The sequence below is a fragment of the Ambystoma mexicanum genome, chromosome 10 (genome assembly GCF_040938575.1).
Source record: "Ambystoma mexicanum isolate Mex_15411 chromosome 10, UKY_AmexF1_1, whole genome shotgun sequence".
NCBI classification, from domain to species: domain Eukaryota; kingdom Metazoa; phylum Chordata; class Amphibia; order Caudata; family Ambystomatidae; genus Ambystoma; species Ambystoma mexicanum.
The window spans coordinates 1,549,258,282-1,549,277,472 of NC_090932.1; the positions used below are offsets into that span (position 1 = coordinate 1,549,258,282).

At 46.7% G+C, this 19,191-nt stretch overlaps 1 protein-coding gene across 3 annotated transcripts in view; it reads left to right on the forward strand.

Annotated features, from left to right (window-relative positions):
* LIMK2 (LIM domain kinase 2) overlaps positions 1-19,191 on the forward strand; it is a 456,718-nt gene that overhangs the window by 272,239 nt on the left and 165,288 nt on the right. For all 3 annotated transcript variants that reach the window (XM_069619797.1, XM_069619798.1, XM_069619799.1), the window contains 3 exons: positions 12,756-12,944; positions 16,685-16,790; positions 17,905-18,107. In XM_069619797.1, the coding sequence (XP_069475898.1) occupies positions 12,756-12,944; positions 16,685-16,790; positions 17,905-18,107 (498 nt within the window). The remainder of the gene's footprint in view (positions 1-12,755; positions 12,945-16,684; positions 16,791-17,904; positions 18,108-19,191) is intronic.

Consider the following 19,191-nt stretch of genomic DNA (forward strand, 5'->3'; position numbering starts at 1 on the left):
GCCGTTTACTCCACATCTTCCTTCTCCCTGTATGCTGACCTCATCAGAAAAGAGCAAACCTCAGAAGGAAGAATATATGCAGATCGGGACTACCAGAGGCCCTCTTAACAGCAGTCAAGAGAAAATGGCGAAAAGACTTAAGCCTGTGCCTGTACTGTGGATCCGACCAGCATCTTTTGAAGGATTGTCCTGAGGTGCCTCCTAGGAGGTCGGGAAACAAACAACCCCGTCCATGAACAGGGACACGGAAGGGGTCTCCAGGGCCAATCCCTGTGTTACCAATCCACCCGTAGCTGTTGATGCCTCACACCAGCTCATGATTCTCAAAGTGGAAATGGAATGGAAGAAGGTCTTTAAGGTGAAATGCCTTGCCATGCTTGACTGTGGAGCAGCTGGCAATTTCATGGACGATGAATGGGCAAGGAAGCAAGCCATCCCGAGAAGAAGAAAGCATCTACCGATACCTGTGGAAGGGGTAGATGGCAGCCCCCTGCCTTCGGGTCCCATCAAACAAGAGACTCATGTGTTAGCGGTCAGGATGAAGACCCACAGAGAAAGAATAGCGTTCGACCTTATAAGGGTGGACCACTTCCCATTGATAATGGGAATCCCTTGGCTAAGGAGACATAATCCTTGTATCGACTGGAGATCTAATTCAGTTGAATTCCGCTCTAATCTTTGTTTCCATACCTGTCTTTTCCAAGAAACGGAGAGGATTCAAGCAAATGGCACGTTACCCATCAGGAGTGTGAACTGTATTCCTGCAGCCTATCGGGAATATTCAGATGCTTTTTCCGACATCCAGCCCAAGCCTCTTCCACCTCACAGACTAGAAGATTGCAGAATTGAATTAATACCGGAAGCAGTGGTCCCGTTCAGAAGAATGTTCCCATTGCCCTTACCAGAGAAAGATGCCTTGAGGGATAATCGAGCCACCAATCTTCAAAACGGTCTCATACAAGAATCAACCTCTTCTGCGGGGGCTTGCCTGTTCTTTATCCCCAAGAAGAGGACTACAAAGCTTAGGCCCTGTATTGACTACCGTGGCCTGAACAGTCAGACAATCGGAAACCGCTATCCAATGCCTCTGATCAAAGATATCCTGGAGGCGGTGCAAGGAGAAAAATGGTTTACCAAATTGGATCTCAGGGGTGCATATCATTTACTGAGAATACACAAAGGAGATGAATGGAAAACCGCTTTCCGTACACCCCTGGGTCACTGAGTATAAGGTGATGCCTTTTGGTTTAGTTAATGCCCCGGCTCAATTCCAAAGGTTCATGGATAAGATATTCTCAGATCTATTGTTTACCAAGGTGGTGGTGTATTTGAACGATATTCTGGTGTACTCAAAAACATTTGAACAGCACTGCATGGACGTAAGGGATGTACTGGACAGACTGCGGCAGCACCATCTATTAGCAAAACCAGAAAAAAAGCCAGTTTGAAGCCTCTTCTGTTCCGTACCTGGGCTTTATACTTTCTGAAAATCAACTGACGATGGATCCAAGTAAAGTCATGGCAATCTCTCTGGTCCACTCCCACCTCGGTAAAAGATGTACAGCGGTTCCTAGGCCTGGCCAATTGTTATCGGAAATTCATCACCGGCTTCTCCATTGTTCTACCCATTACAGCCCTGTTAAAGAAAGGGGTAAGATTCAAATGGATGACCGAGGCTGATCAAGCTTTCAATCAACTAAAAGAAGCCTTTACCACCGCTCCGATACTCTGTCAGCCTGACCAAACACTGCCCTTTATCATTGAAACAGACGCCTCCCATGGGGCCCTCGGAGCAGCCCTTCTGCAGAAGAAAGAAGACCAGCTGGAACACCCAATCGCCTACTATTCGAGAACTCTCAACCCCAGTGAAAATAACTATTCTGTGATCGAAAAAGAACTCCTTGCCATCAGACAAGCCTGTGAGGAGTGGAGACATCTTCTGCAAGGGGCTAGGTATCCTTTTCAGGTCCGCATCGACCGTATGAATCTTAGCGTCTTGCAACAAATGGAATGCAGGAATTCCCGCCATGCCAGATGGGCATATTTTTTTTCCCAATTTGATTTTGAACTAACTTACCTACCTGGGAAAGAAAATCATTTAGCTGACGCTCTTTCTGGAAGCCATGGGGACGAATCGGGAAAGTACTCGGGTCACAAATTCTTGTTGCAGGGGAAAACCTTCATAGGCACCATAAACACCTTCTTACAAGATGTTCTTGAAGCACAGAAGAATCAGTCTACCACCCTTATTCCTTTCTTGACGCAAAGAGGGAACCTTTGGTTTAAGGAAGAAGGGTTGTATCTGCCATCTCAGGAACTCGGGTCCAAGGCCCTTACATGGTGTCATGATATACCTACCGCGGGCCACAAGGGTCAATCAGCCACCCTAGAGTTATTACGCCAACATTTTTGGTGGCCCACGATGGCTAAGGATGCCAGAGAGTATGTTTCCTCCTGTCCCACTTGTGCAAGGAACAAGTATAATACGGCAAAACCCTTGGGACTCCTTCAACAAGAAAGACCTCCTTCAGGACCCTGGCAACACCTATCAATGGATTTCATTGTGGAATTACCAGATTCGGCAGGATACACAGCAATCATGGTGGTCGTCGATTCCTTTAGCAAATTAGCACATTTCACTCCATTGAAGGGCACTCCGTCAGCTTCTGATACAGCCAATGCCTTTCTCAGAGACATAGTGCGTCTACATGGAATACCACTTACCATTGTATCAGACAGAGGTACTCAGTTCATCTCCAAATTCTGGACAACTCTATGCAAACAATTGCAGATCCAAAGAGCTCTATCCTCAGGTTTTCATCCGTAGTCCAATGGACAAACGGAGCATCTCAACGCCACCCTCGAGCAATATCTCAGATGTTTTTTATCACCAAACCCAGGACAATTGGCATCAACTCTTACCGGTAGCCGAGTTTTCTTATAACACAGTGAACTCAGCGATTGGTACAAGTCCATTTAAGTCTACCTATGGATACCATCCTCGACATCTCCCATTTCCCACCATGCAGCCTACCTCATTACCTACCATTGATCACCTGATGCACACACTCAAAGACACACATAAGAAGGTTCAAGAAACCCTGTCCGTCAGCCTTCAGAATTACAAGAAATGGCCGACAAGGGCCGAAGACCCAATCCTGAATGGACAATCAGTGATAAGGTGTGATTGTCAACCAAGTATCTTCCGAGATGGGTCCATCCTGGAAAGTTCACCCCAAGGTACATTGGACCCTTTTCCATTGACAAGTGTGTGAATCCTGTAGCCTTTAGGCTTTCTTTGCCGTATTCCTTACGTCGAATCTATCCTGTGTTTCACACTTCTCTTTTCAAAGAATACAAATTCGACCCATATAAAAGGCACTGTTAAGTAGTCAGCTGGAGACGAACAAGGTTTTCCTTTCACAGCGGTTTATTGCACAATAAATACTGGTCACAGATCAATAACTTCAGCCAACTGATGTCGGTTTCTTTCACCTCGTAGGCACAGGCGTTGTGCCTTGCTTTACTTAGTCCTTCCGCTGCTGGGCTTAATTAGTTCCAAAATAGTCTTTGCAACAGCCAGGCGATTACAGGCTTTCACCCTTCAAACCTGTCTGCCGGCCATGAAAATGAAAATAACAAATGGCAATAATACACACTTCACCCCTCCGAATCCTCCTTCTTCGGCTGCCGTTTCTCTCCACTGGAATGTCGTGAGCCTTGGACCAGGTACGGCGTCAATCTGTGGGCTTTCCGCTTATTACTAGTAAGCCCACTCGTATTCTTGGTTGGTCTCACTCCACTCGGGTGCGGCGTCTCTCGCCACGCACTGCTCCTGCAAGATAAGACGCCTCCTGAGTCTCTTGGAGTTGCATTTAACCCCTGCCTGGCCCCTCCCCCGTAATCAGCCCCATGTGTTCTCAGCAACGGTTTTAACACACCTGATTCTGATTCCCCACCTCCTCCCTGCTCCGTCCACTGTGGGTTAACCCTGTACTTTGCTTGTGTTCGGGTGGTTCTAACATAAGGACACTCGGTTCTCCCTTTCCTCTTTTTCCTTCCTTTACCCATCGGTGTGCCTCCCCCTGATGCAGTATTTCGTGGGGCATTCTGGGATCTGTAGTCTTTATCCTTTCCTTTCCCATCTGTGTGCCCCCTCCCTGATGTAGTATTCCGTGGGGCATTCTGGGATCTGTAGTCTGTCTCTTTTCATTGATGGCCAGCACTTGACGGGCCCCTTCCGCAACCCCCTCCTTTCTCCCAGTATCCAGTGTGGCTGCCAGTGCTTCCACCTCACAGGCACATTTGGAAGAAGACACCTACTCTTGATGATACCCAGGAATTTGAAGTTTCCCGTATATTGGACTCCAGATACAAACATGGAATAGTCCAATATATCATACTCTGGAAAGGGTATCCCTGGACCGAAAGATCATGGGAACCAGCAAGGAACGTGAAAGCACCCAGGCTCCTACGTCATTTTCATCAAAACCATCCGGGCAAACCAGGAGGGGTGTCCATAAGAAGGGGCCATACTGTCATGATTCATAGACCCTGGAAACTATGGTGGAAATGGAAGAAGGGCTAACCGAGTGGAACCGAATGCAGCATTCTAGTCGCTCACATATACGCGTCACACAGAAGCAACCATGAGTTGCAACCCTCCTACCTCGGGTTTACACGCTGTGTTCTCCGTCCACGTTTCTTGTGGCTCTGCTTTCCCTTGTTTGCATGCTGCTTACCTGGTTTCCTCTTTCAGCAGGCCCCGTTTCACCCACCTTTCTTTTTTGCTGCTCGTTCTGCCTTTGTCAGCTTACTTTCACGCCCCTCCGCTTCGCGTTCGCTCTGAGCTTTCTTCCGCTCCGCGTCCACTCGGAGCCTTTAGCCTACCCGTTTGCTCTGTGTTCCATCTACGGGTCTCTTACCCTCAGCAGAGCCCCTTGCTGACTCAGGTTCTTCACGGAGTGACCATACCTAACTCCAGTGCCTTCTGGGAATTGTGGTCCCTACCAACCAACGGCGGTGTTACTCCGCAGGAAGAATGTTCATCAGTGCCTTCTGGGAGTTGTGGTTCGTTCCTTGTTGCCCTACGACGTTACCTGCATTCAAGATCAGCAGCCGTATAACAACCCAGGGTTTTTCAGCCTTGCTTTTCCCCGGTCGTGGGGAGGGCCCCCTGGAGGTCCCACTGCCGAGCAGGCTGCCAGTAGGCAGGGTGGCTTCCGGCGGGGCTCATCCTATGACTCGCCCAAAAAAGCCAGATCTCGCTTGGAGAGCCAGAAGCGAGATATCTTCTGACAAATCATCTGAAGAAGCATTGACAGGTGAGGAGGAAGTGGAGGCTGGGTCAGAGACTTTGTTATTGGTTTGTTCATCATGCATTCTTGAGAGTTTGCAACGCCTTATGATGGCCAGCCTGGAACAATGTCAAGCGCTTGTTAAAGCCATACAAGGTATTAGTCGAATTACAGACATTAAAGTCAGAGAATAATGTGTTGAAAGCAGATAATGCTGCATTGAGACAACAGTTCCTACAAAGAGAAGAAAACCAGGGAGATCTCCCACCATTATCCTTGCCATGCGGCAAATATGACGGGACTCCCAAGAGACTAAAAGAGTTTCTGGACTCCTGTCAGATTTACTTCGTCTTTCGCCCAAAGATGTTTGAACTCGACTGGGTTAAGGTAGGATTCCTTATCTCGAATTTAATGGGCAATGCCCCTGCCTGGACAACCCCATTGGTCACTAATTCAGACCCAGCGATAACTGTTTATGGAACATTTAGCCAACAATTCCGGGCCAGATTCGACAGGCTAGAGGCGTTACATACCTCCTATGAAAACCTCTTAGACACCAAACAAGGTGCATCGGACGTATAGACTTACGTCACCAACTTTCAGAGGAAAGCCCAGGAAACTGGATGGCCAGACTCAGCACAACAGACTTTATTTCGAAGAGTTTTACAGGATGAGATAAAGGACGAGCTGTCAAGGATCGCCAGACCTGCATCATTTCAAGAACTGGTTTCCCTAGCACTACAAATTGAATTCCGGCTCTCTGAATGTCAGGCAGAAAGAAGATGACCCAGGCCGTTTACTCCACATCTTCCTTCTCCCTGTATGCTGACCTCATCAGAAAAGAGCAAACCTCAGAAGGAAGAATATATGCAGATCGGGACTACCAGAGGCCCTCTTAACAGCAGTCAAGAGAAAATGGCGAAAAGACTTAAGCCTGTGCCTGTACTGTGGATCCGACCAGCATCTTTTGAAGGATTGTCCTGAGGTGCCTCCTAGGAGGTCGGGAAACAAACAACCCCGTCCATGAACAGGGACACGGAAGGGGTCTCCAGGGCCAATCCCTGTGTTACCAATCCACCCGTAGCTGTTGATGCCTCACACCAGCTCATGATTCTCAAAGTGGAAATGGAATGGAAGAAGGTCTTTAAGGTGAAATGCCTTGCCATGCTTGAATGTGGAGCAGCTGGCAATTTCATGGACGATGAATGGGCAAGGAAGCAAGCCATCCCGAGAAGAAGAAAGCATCTACCGATACCTGTGGAAGGGGTAGATGGCAGCCCCCTGCCTTCGGGTCCCATCAAACAAGAGACTCATGTGTTAGCGGTCAGGATGAAGACCCACAGAGAAAGAATAGCGTTCGACCTTATAAGGGTGGACCACTTCCCATTGATAATGGGAATCCCTTGGCTAAGGAGACATAATCCTTGTATCGACTGGAGATCTAATTCAGTTGAATTCCGCTCTAATCTTTGTTTCCATACCTGTCTTTTCCAAGAAACGGAGAGGATTCAAGCAAATGGCACGTTACCCATCAGGAGTGTGAACTGTATTCCTGCAGCCTATCGGGAATATTCAGATGCTTTTTCCGACATCCAGCCCAAGCCTCTTCCACCTCACAGACTAGAAGATTGCAGAATTGAATTAATACCGGAAGCAGTGGTCCCGTTCAGAAGAATGTTCCCATTGCCCTTACCAGAGAAAGATGCCTTGAGGGATAATCGAGCCACCAATCTTCAAAACGGTCTCATACAAGAATCAACCTCTTCTGCGGGGGCTTGCCTGTTCTTTATCCCCAAGAAGAGGACTACAAAGCTTAGGCCCTGTATTGACTACCGTGGCCTGAACAGTCAGACAATCGGAAACCGCTATCCAATGCCTCTGATCAAAGATATCCTGGAGGCGGTGCAAGGAGAAAAATGGTTTACCAAATTGGATCTCAGGGGTGCATATCATTTACTGAGAATACACAAAGGAGATGAATGGAAAACCGCTTTCCGTACACCCCTGGGTCACTGAGTATAAGGTGATGCCTTTTGGTTTAGTTAATGCCCTGGCTCAATTCCAAAGGTTCATGGATAAGATATTCTCAGATCTATTGTTTACCAAGGTGGTGGTGTATTTGAACGATATTCTGGTGTACTCAAAAACATTTGAACAGCACTGCATGGACGTAAGGGATGTACTGGACAGACTGCGGCAGCACCATCTATTAGCAAAACCAGAAAAAAAGCCAGTTTGAAGCCTCTTCTGTTCCGTACCTGGGCTTTATACTTTCTGAAAATCAACTGACGATGGATCCAAGTAAAGTCATGGCAATCTCTCTGGTCCACTCCCACCTCGGTAAAAGATGTACAGCGGTTCCTAGGCCTGGCCAATTGTTATCGGAAATTCATCACCGGCTTCTCCATTGTTCTACCCATTACAGCCCTGTTAAAGAAAGGGGTAAGATTCAAATGGATGACCGAGGCTGATCAAGCTTTCAATCAACTAAAAGAAGCCTTTACCACCGCTCCGATACTCTGTCAGCCTGACCAAACACTGCCCTTTATCATTGAAACAGACGCCTCCCATGGGGCCCTCGGAGCAGCCCTTCTGCAGAAGAAAGAAGACCAGCTGGAACACCCAATCGCCTACTATTCGAGAACTCTCAACCCCAGTGAAAATAACTATTCTGTGATCGAAAAAGAACTCCTTGCCATCAGACAAGCCTGTGAGGAGTGGAGACATCTTCTGCAAGGGGCTAGGTATCCTTTTCAGGTCCGCATCGACCGTCTGAATCTTAGCGTCTTGCAACAAATGGAATGCAGGAATTCCCGCCATGCCAGATGGGCATATTTTTTTTCCCAATTTGATTTTGAACTAACTTACCTACCTGGGAAAGAAAATCATTTAGCTGACGCTCTTTCTGGAAGCCATGGGGACGAATCGGGAAAGTACTCGGGTCACAAATTCTTGTTGCAGGGGAAAACCTTCATAGGCACCATAAACACCTTCTTACAAGATGTTCTTGAAGCACAGAAGAATCAGTCTACCACCCTTATTCCTTTCTTGACGCAAAGAGGGAACCTTTGGTTTAAGGAAGAAGGGTTGTATCTGCCATCTCAGGAACTCGGGTCCAAGGCCCTTACATGGTGTCATGATATACCTACCGCGGGCCACAAGGGTCAATCAGCCACCCTAGAGTTATTACGCCAACATTTTTGGTGGCCCACGATGCTAAGGATGCCAGAGAGTATGTTTCCTCCTGTCCCACTTGTGCAAGGAACAAGTATAATACGGCAAAACCCTTGGGACTCCTTCAACAAGAAAGACCTCCTTCAGGACCCTGGCAACACCTATCAATGGATTTCATTGTGGAATTACCAGATTCGGCAGGATACACAGCAATCATGGTGGTCGTCGATTCCTTTAGCAAATTAGCACATTTCACTCCATTGAAGGGCACTCCGTCAGCTTCTGATACAGCCAATGCCTTTCTCAGAGACATAGTGCGTCTACATGGAATACCACTTACCATTGTATCAGACAGAGGTACTCAGTTCATCTCCAAATTCTGGACAACTCTATGCAAACAATTGCAGATCCAAAGAGCTCTATCCTCAGGTTTTCATCCGTAGTCCAATGGACAAACGGAGCATCTCAACGCCACCCTCGAGCAATATCTCAGATGTTTTTTATCACCAAACCCAGGACAATTGGCATCAACTCTTACCGGTAGCCGAGTTTTCTTATAACACAGTGAACTCAGCGATTGGTACAAGTCCATTTAAGTCTACCTATGGATACCATCCTCGACATCTCCCATTTCCCACCATGCAGCCTACCTCATTACCTACCATTGATCACCTGATGCACACACTCAAAGACACACATAAGAAGGTTCAAGAAACCCTGTCCGTCAGCCTTCAGAATTACAAGAAATGGCCGACAAGGGCCGAAGACCCAATCCTGAATGGACAATCAGTGATAAGGTGTGATTGTCAACCAAGTATCTTCCGAGATGGGTCCATCCTGGAAAGTTCACCCCAAGGTACATTGGACCCTTTTCCATTGACAAGTGTGTGAATCCTGTAGCCTTTAGGCTTTCTTTGCCGTATTCCTTACGTCGAATCTATCCTGTGTTTCACACTTCTCTTTTCAAAGAATACAAATTCGACCCATATAAAAGGCACTGTTAAGTAGTCAGCTGGAGACAAACAAGGTTTTCCTTTCACAGCGGTTTATTGCACAATAAATACTGGTCACAGATCAATAACTTCAGCCAACTGATGTCGGTTTCTTTCACCTCGTAGGCACAGGCGTTGTGCCTTGCTTTACTTAGTCCTTCCGCTGCTGGGCTTAATTAGTTCCAAAATAGTCTTTGCAACAGCCAGGCGATTACAGGCTTTCACCCTTCAAACCTGTCTGCCGGCCATGAAAATGAAAATAACAAATGGCAATAATACACACTTCACCCCTCCGAATCCTCCTTCTTCGGCTGCCGTTTCTCTCCACTGGAATGTCGTGAGCCTTGGACCAGGTACGGCGTCAATCTGTGGGCTTTCCGCTTATTACTAGTAAGCCCACTCGTATTCTTGGTTGGTCTCACTCCACTCGGGTGCGGCGTCTCTCGCCACGCACTGCTCCTGCAAGATAAGACGCCTCCTGAGTCTCTTGGAGTTGCATTTAACCCCTGCCTGGCCCCTCCCCCGTAATCAGCCCCATGTGTTCTCAGCAACGGTTTTAACACACCTGATTCTGATTCCCCACCTCCTCCCTGCTCCGTCCACTGTGGGTTAACCCTGTACTTTGCTTGTGTTCGGGTGGTTCTAACATAAGGACACTCGGTTCTCCCTTTCCTCTTTTTCCTTCCTTTACCCATCGGTGTGCCTCCCCCTGATGCAGTATTTCGTGGGGCATTCTGGGATCTGTAGTCTTTATCCTTTCCTTTCCCATCTGTGTGCCCCCTCCCTGATGTAGTATTCCGTGGGGCATTCTGGGATCTGTAGTCTGTCTCTTTTCATTGATGGCCAGCACTTGACGGGCCCCTTCCGCAACCCCCTCCTTTCTCCCAGTATCCAGTGTGGCTGCCAGTGCTTCCACCTCACAGGCACATTTGGAAGAAGACACCTACTCTTGATGATACCCAGGAATTTGAAGTTTCCCGTATATTGGACTCCAGATACAAACATGGAATAGTCCAATATATCATACTCTGGAAAGGGTATCCCTGGACCGAAAGATCATGGGAACCAGCAAGGAACGTGAAAGCACCCAGGCTCCTACGTCATTTTCATCAAAACCATCCGGGCAAACCAGGAGGGGTGTCCATAAGAAGGGGCCATACTGTCATGATTCATAGACCCTGGAAACTATGGTGGAAATGGAAGAAGGGCTAACCGAGTGGAACCGAATGCAGCATTCTAGTCGCTCACATATACGCGTCACACAGAAGCAACCATGAGTTGCAACCCTCCTACCTCGGGTTTACACGCTGTGTTCTCCGTCCACGTTTCTTGTGGCTCTGCTTTCCCTTGTTTGCATGCTGCTTACCTGGTTTCCTCTTTCAGCAGGCCCCGTTTCACCCACCTTTCTTTTTTGCTGCTCGTTCTGCCTTTGTCAGCTTACTTTCACGCCCCTCCGCTTCGCGTTCGCTCTGAGCTTTCTTCCGCTCCGCGTCCACTCGGAGCCTTTAGCCTACCCGTTTGCTCTGTGTTCCATCTACGGGTCTCTTACCCTCAGCAGAGCCCCTTGCTGACTCAGGTTCTTCACGGAGTGACCATACCTAACTCCAGTGCCTTCTGGAAATTGTGGTCCCTACCAACCAACGGCGGTGTTACTCCGCAGGAAGAATGTTCATCAGTGCCTTCTGGGAGTTGTGGTTCGTTCCTTGTTGTCCTGCGTTACCTGCATTCAAGATCAGCAGCCATATAACATCCCAGGGTTTTTCAGCCTTGCTTTTCCCTGGTCGTGGGGCGGGCCCCCTGGAGGTCCTACTGCAGAGCAGGCTGCTAGTAGGCAGGCTGGCCTCCGGCGGGGCTCATCCTAAGACTCACCCAAAAAAGACGGATCTCGCTTGGAGAACCAGAAGGGAGATATCTTCTGAAGAATCATCTGACGCAGCACTGACAGGTGGGGAGGAAGTGGAGGCTGGGTCAGAGGATTTGTTCATCACGCATTCCTGAGATTATCATTCACGTTTACTTTGGCCAGGAAATTAACATTTCCCCCAGCCGGATTGGCTCAAGGACTTTGCAGGCTTTGCAAGAAAAGCCCGCCAAAGATCCATCAAGACCTCCACACCAAGCAAGGTTGAAGAATGCTCAAGAAAAGGACAAGTCATCGAGAACAGGTCTTAAAAAAGTACAGCCAACATTTTGGCAAATGGTGACCCTTGTGTCCCTTATCACAGCTGTGAAGACAGCCTCTGACAAGTCCACAAAATGTTGTGTAAAAAGGTACTCTGCCACCAGCCTATGATCTTGTCACAGTAACCAAAAAGTTACTTGTGAGGTGAGAAAAGGGAGAAATTCTTCCCTTCAGCACTCCACTTATGGTGGGGTGTGCTGATCTTGCAAAATAAAACACAGTTGGTAAAAGTGTCTCCTTGCACTGATAACATGCGTTAACACAGGTAAAATAAAAATGTAAGCTCTAGGAACTTCCAGCAACACTGCACAGAAAGTGCTGCAATTGCAAAAGGTAGATGCCAGGAAAGTTGGAGGAAAGCGGAACTCAATTAAACAGTACCAAAAAGAGGTACAACAGGTTCCCAGGGTCAGAGTAAAAGGATGAGTGAGTGGGGGAAAAAAGGGCACTCGCAAAGTGGGGAGAATTTTACTCAAAAGGGAAAATCTACCTAACGGTGCACATTGATGTCATCTTCAGGGCAGCAAGATGGTCTTCAGCATCCTCCTTCTGTAAACACTCCCAATAGTATGGAGGAAAATGGAATGGATAAAGAAGTATGTAAAGGTGACCAACCGTAATAACCCCCTTACTTTTATTCTGTTGACCTCCCTCCTCAATATGCCCTCCTACTAACCCCACGAAAATCCTGGCCATTTGCTAATCCTGTTTACATTGAAGGAGTCGTTGCGGAGGGTGGGGCATGCAGAATTCAGGGCCAGGTGTCCTGTTGCTCTCCTTTATTTTTAAAAGAAATGGGGGCGGGGGTGGCTTTGTGTGCCATTTTGCTTCAGTCGCACAAGCGGACCGGAGCCCCAGCACTTTGGAGTAAAGGGCCATAGGCCAGTTGTAGAGTATTCACTGCGGTAACTAGCACTGATCTTCTCTCTATGCAGGGGCGTAGTGGTGGCAGCTCACCTTCAACATGGGATTAGGTGATTTTTAGTATGTCTGTATGGAGGTGGGACTAGTTGGATTTGAGCTTGGTGCACATCTGATTTGGGTGTAATTTGACTGAAGCTGCAGGTGATGATTGAGACAGTTGAGCACATTTTTCTTTTCTCTTTCCAGTGGGAAATGCCATAATCTGCTAGTCCTCGAACCAACATTTGAACGTCTCTCCACAAATCCTCCTCATGAACAGCTCCCATACACACTTACCTTGGTCTCCATCCCTGCAGCTACTAACGGCAACAGAGGGTTCTCTGTTTCTGTTGAAGGGGCATCCTCCAGCAGCGGAACTGGAGTTCAGGTGAAAGAGTGAGTACTGCGCTGACATGTTCGTCTTGAACATTAATGGAATAAATATTGTGTCAGTGAGTAGCAGTTAGGGCTGGCCTACAGAGCAGAGCAATGCGGCCAAATGAGGGACAGAAGAGCAAGGCTAACAGTGGGGTGTAGTGCCATCGGGAGAGCAATTTCCATTAGCAAGGAGAGTGTGGTGTCCCGGGTCTGATCTGAGAATACAGATTGTATGGCTAAACAAATTAATAGTACAGCTTCGTATAGCTCAACATGGTATACCTTTACAGCGATAAATCCACATAGTAAGGACTTAGAGAAGAGAGAGGAAAGTGCATAAGGGGGTGAAGCATAAAAGTGGTTTCTCAGTTCAGGTATTAACAGTAAGAATATGCATTGGCATAACCTCTTACAAAGCCAAAAGTCATCAAAGCATGCCTGCTTCCAGGGAGCCTGTTAATTGATTTGACTGCTGAAACAGTGCGGTTGTTGATGGTAAGGCTGATGTCAACATGAAGTCACATTAATTGTACCATGCTCTCTACAACACATTTATCTTCAGGGGATTTGAAGGACCAGATTTTGATACCCGTCTGTCATTTAAGATATAGGTCATGAACCACATTTTGCTGAAGGATAGAATGTCATTGCACACAGTGATTAAAGCAGAAGTTCCTTGGGGGATTTGCAATTCCGTTTGGAGGGGCTGCAGTAGATACTTGGTGGAGAAACTGCAAGATTTTAAGAATTCTAGACATTGTGGAAAGATCTACAATGGGTTAATAGTAACTTGTATATGTTAAAGGATGGCCTCTGAGGGAGGTGTGATGGCCGTTCTCTTGATGGAAGGAGGCATTGCTTAGCTTGCAAACAGATGATTGAGGATTTGAAGCACCCTACTGGGCTGCCCTTGTGGGTGGCACCACACTGATCAAGTAAATGGATATTTCTCCTCTGTGGAGGGTGCAGTGAGCTAAAACGTGGTTGTAGACCTTCCCCCTGCAACCCATCGAACAGGTTATTTGAACCATGTTAGTCCCCATTAGAGGGACTCCCACACTTTTGTATATCAGTTCAGTGATGTTGTTGAAATGTGCCCAGCAGACGTTTAACCAGCACAGTGCACACATAGATGTATATGGCCTTTTTAAGATTGGAACCTGGACACATAGCCTACTTCCGGAAAGGAGGGCACAGATGTTTTCATACAATCTCTGAATTAGTGCTAGGACCGTCTGTCAAATTTATAGAGCAAGGTCTGCAATCTGTGGATTTCCTGACGTTTTGAACTACAAACTCATCCCTGGTGACTTTGTTTTCAATGGATGATGGGATCTGTAGTATAAAAACTTCCAGTGAGTCAAAGGTGGCAGACCCATAGGTATTCTTTGGTCTGCTTGGAGGAGGTGGTAGTGAAGTGGTTAACGTGTAAAGTTCCTTTGAAACAGTCTGACGTTTGACAGAACATGGTAGATGATGCGATTTTCACTTTGCGCCTGCTTCAAAATCCCATCTGTAGCTTTTCTGTCTGAGATTAATTGTCCAGGAGTGAAGCTGTAGTCTCTAATCAGCATTATTCCAGCACTGAACCAGATGGCATCTTAATTTATTTTCTTTAAATAGTACTCGACTGCCTATTTGTTGTCTTCAGCTGGTGCAAATCAATAGCATGTTTGTGTACTCACACTGCACTGTAAGCACAGCGGAGAGCAAGGGTAAATCAGAAGTCACCAAGGTGCAAACAACAAAAGTCACATGTCCTTGTCTTAAAAGGTTGCTTTGGGACTATACTTTCAAGTTCGAAGAGCTTCCGGGGGTCAGGCTTTTGGTGGATCCTCTGATCACAGCAGCCTAAAACTATGTAGTTGCAAGTGCTCTAGGCTGCGAAATATAATGTTTTGTGTTGCAGGGCATCTGTCCAGGCTGATTTAGCATCGTAGTGATGGGTGGTTCCTCCCAGGCCCTCCATGTGCTTGCAGGAGTTGCTTTTGGACAGTGGTACTTTTCTGCGATAGTCAATCTTGGAAAATGATCACCTTATTCCCACATTTTTGGCTGCTGCCAGAAATACTTAAATGTCCCTTTTCCCATGCATGGATCAATGGACAATACAGAAAGTGATTGCAAACTATGGGCACAGTCTGCAAGTCTGAAAACTGCATCCGAGTTATGAGTGGGCTAGGGGCAGAACAGTGCATGCACAGAGGGTGCAGTGTAGTATGGCAGGTGCCACATCCAAGTAACGGCTGATCATAGAGAAGGTGCAACTTTGTTGTGTTAAAGCAGAGGAGCTGGCACTAGCTGATGTTGGGGCGGGCGTATGTGGGTAAACAATAAGTATGCATGGTGTTATTTGGCTAAGCCCAGCATTAGAAGGGCCAGCAGGACTGTGAGGAAAGATGTATCTTTTGTCAACTTTCCCTCCATAGTCTATGGACCCCCAAACGTTTTGCTTTTTGTTTTTGAACCTGTCCTAACCTTTTACATGCAAGATAAGCCTGCAGCTTCACTCCCTGGCCTTTAGTTCATTTTGCTTTGGGGAAACTGATCAGTCCTTCAGATAAATCAATACTGTGAAAATGTTTCCCTTTTGTCTGTTTTACCTTTTTGATAAAGCATCTTACAGTGCAGTGGGGATATTTTTGGATCCCCCTAGTTTTTTATACATTAGATTTTTGGTTACTTTCACGTCCCTCTGTTCTCCTTGGAATAAACCTAGGAATAAACTTGGTTTATTCCATCCCATCGCTTTTTTTGATCTAATCTAAAAGCTTGTATCTAAAGGTAGGAATATAATTTAACATACATGTAACTTTTTTGAATATCTTCTGGAACATTTCACCACCACAATAACTCTCCCTACACCAGTCCCCTCTCTTAAGAAGATTGGTTACTTTTAGGCGCAAGGACCTACACTATGCATCATAGGGATCAGACTTATAAAGTTATCATTCTTGTGAACTGGTTTCATTCTACAGCATCACTACTTACCTTCTTTTTATTATCCAAGGTATTGAATGCATTTCTAAGAACTTTAAGGTGACTGTATATATGTTTAGGAAAGGAAACAATCGGGTGATAATATCACACAATAATCCATTACCAGTGTGTATTCTGGACCTAGAACAAATATTTAATTTTGTACTTGGAATTATTGTGTGCTTCACTGTGTAAACTCATTCTGGACCTCCACTCACAATCCTGAGAATAGCCTTGACCATTTACCTTTATTAGGCTTGGCTTACCTTTGAGTTCTTCTGTTCACTATATCTAGGGTGGCCTCCTCTAATCAGTCCACCAGGGCAGATTCTAGAGATCCATCTTAACAAGGACTGCAGTGGGGTTGAGTGTGAGTGGAAGCAGGGGAGGCAGGGAAAGCAAAGTGTCTAAAGCTCCCAAATACCCAAGCACATCCATGCCAGGAGTCAATGGGCACTACTATCATTAGGGCTAGGTCAGAGCTGGATGTGGGCCAGAGGGATACTGTTTATTGAGATGGGGTAAATGCATTGGGAATTTAGAAACCTGATCAGTTGGAGATGAACTGATTAGACATACCCCTCTATCAACATTGTCACCTATGACTGAGAAGAGCCAATTTGTGCTTGATATGGTGGAAAGACATAGAACTGTTGGCACAGTAGGTAGCAGTCTTGAGAAAGCTTGCTTCTTGCAGATTATAGGGACAGGTTCTTATGCTTCTGCTAGTGCAGAATCTGGTATGTGAAGCTGTGTCTTATCTTGCTCTTTACTCTTAGAGTGAGCCGAATGCTAATCAACCCAGATGTTCGGAATACCATCCACCCTGGGGACCACATCCTGGAGATCAATGGAGAACCAGTGCGCTCCCTGCCTGTGGAAGAGGTATTGTCTTTTCCAGTCAGCGAATTGAAGCCTTATCTAGCCTTAATCTACCCTGCAAAGTCAGAGTCCTAAAACACCGCAAACGAGTCCTGCCCAGATTCAAAGGTGCTCAGATATCATAGGTTGCGAAATTGTAGCCGAACCTGAAGCCCTTCTCCATCCATGATTACCTCCACCTTTCTTTTTCTGTCCTCTGATTCCCTCTGCATTCCTTCCTCTGATTTGCTTTTCCATTTCTCCTTTTCTCTTGACTCCTAGCACTTCCTCAGCAACAGTCTTACCTCTGCTCAACATTTCTGATCCTTCTACAGTTTTCAACCTTTATGGTGCTTTCCTATCCCTACCGCTTTCCCCTGTCTCGTCTTCTGCACCCCGCCCCCACAGTCGACATTATTGTTTCGACATTATTGTAATTCGACATTTTGTTTTCGAGATAATGACTGGACACCGTCATCTATTATATCATCTTTGTCCCTCTTCCTTCGAGTTCCATGTTAGTCTTCCCCGCACCCCGTAGTACTGTTACCTCCACAAGCTGAGCACCTTGCAGTGTTCATTCCACTTCTCATCCTCTTTTTCATTTCCGTCGGCTACCCTAACAACACACTTATATAATTTATTTTCAGTTTCCTGTTAACCAGCCATTTTACAACAGTACTAGTAACACCTCCCCTGCCTTCTTTTTCCCCCAACACTCCTCAAATGGTGCTCCTACATGTGCTTACATTTTTCGTCATTCCTCAAACCCCTGCCATAGCCATTCTCTGGCAGGTTTAGTTTGTCTTCTCCCCTGTTCACCTGAGCTCCATTCCTTTGCTGCAGTAACCTCTTCCACTAAACCTCACCACATCTCTCAGCCTCTCTACAGCAGTTCATTTAGCTACTTTGCTTCCATTGGCCCACTAACCTACCCCCAAATCATTCAATCCTCTTGGTCCATAGCTGTGCTCTTACCTCCTTCCTCTTCTAATTACCCACTAGCCACCAGCACATTCTCCACCTGTTCCCAGCAGTGTGCTCTTAATCTGCGCTGCCTTTTCTCCTGACCCACTGCCCCACCTACATACCCTCTGTCCTTCATCTACAGTGCTTTTATCTCTGCCCTTCTTCCCAGGTGCAAGATCTGCTTCATCGTGCGGGACAGAAGTTACAGCTGCTGGTTGAACACGACCCAGTTTCACAGCAGCGCCCACGATCAAAGCCTGAGGCAGAGTTGCGGCCTTCCTCGCGGCCCTCTTCACGGTCTTCCACGCTAACCATCTCTGGCCTGGAGAACAAAGAAGGACTCGATGGCACCCTGCGGCGGCGCTCCCTCCGGTACAGATGCCAATTCCAGGTGTAAAGGGCTTTGTATCAGTGGGGTGTGGATAAAAGTAATAAGTTATGAGCAAACCAGTAAAAGGGTGTGTTCCACTGCAGATGGGCCTGTTGGGGATGCAAAGGTTCTGGATTGATCATATACTCAAAAGTCTGGAAGGAAAAAGCCAAGTGTCGAAGTTGAGTACAAATAGAGTTGGAAAATCCAGATTCCATGTGGGGAGTGGGGAGTGAAGAACGGGGCGAGATGTGGAGCAGGCTTAAATGAGCATTAGAAAAAGTGAGCAAAGTCGGCTAGAGGGAGCAGGCTGGAGGTAACCAGGTGTTGAGGGTGCATAGGAGGTGGGTGAATGGTGCAAAGGGTAGTAATTTGAGTTGAAGGCTGTGGCAGAAGGACATGCAAATGAAGAGGCAAGTAAAATAGTAAAAGGTGTTGGAGATAGAATAAATAAGCGGTTGAAGGTAAGATGGGCAGGAATTAAGGGGGCTCATTGACAGTGGGAGGGAAGTGACCTGGGAAGAGGGAGAGGTACAAGTAATGGAGAGGTGGTTTGCATATGGATGGCATAACGAGAGTATATAGCATTGAAAGGAAGGGCCTCCGGTGTGTTTTTATTCTGTGGAGCCTCGTTTAAAGGAGCACAAGGAAAATAAACAGGGTCACAGAAGGGGGAAGAGAATAAATGGTCATAAAGTAAGTGAATGAAAAGGGGCTGAACAGAATGGAGTTTGTGGGAGATCATGGTTAACTGTTAGGAAACGAACAAAGAGGCGATAGGGCAGTGGATGAAGGCAAGTATAAAGGCAGGTATTTGTGGAAAAAATGCAGGGAACAACCAGGAAAAAGGAATAAGACTGAGGGTTTTGGGTGGATGCGGGAATGAAGCAGTACAAGGGCTGGGGGGAAGAGTGAGGGGGTGGGTAACAATTGGGCAACTAGGCATGGAAATAGGGTTTTAAGACAGTGAAACTAAGCAAAACTGCAGAAGAATTGAGATGTAGGTGGATTGAAGGCTGAGAAATCTAAGGGCATGAGCAGAAGGGAAAGAGTTGAAGATTATGCTTGCTGCCTTTTCTGACAGTA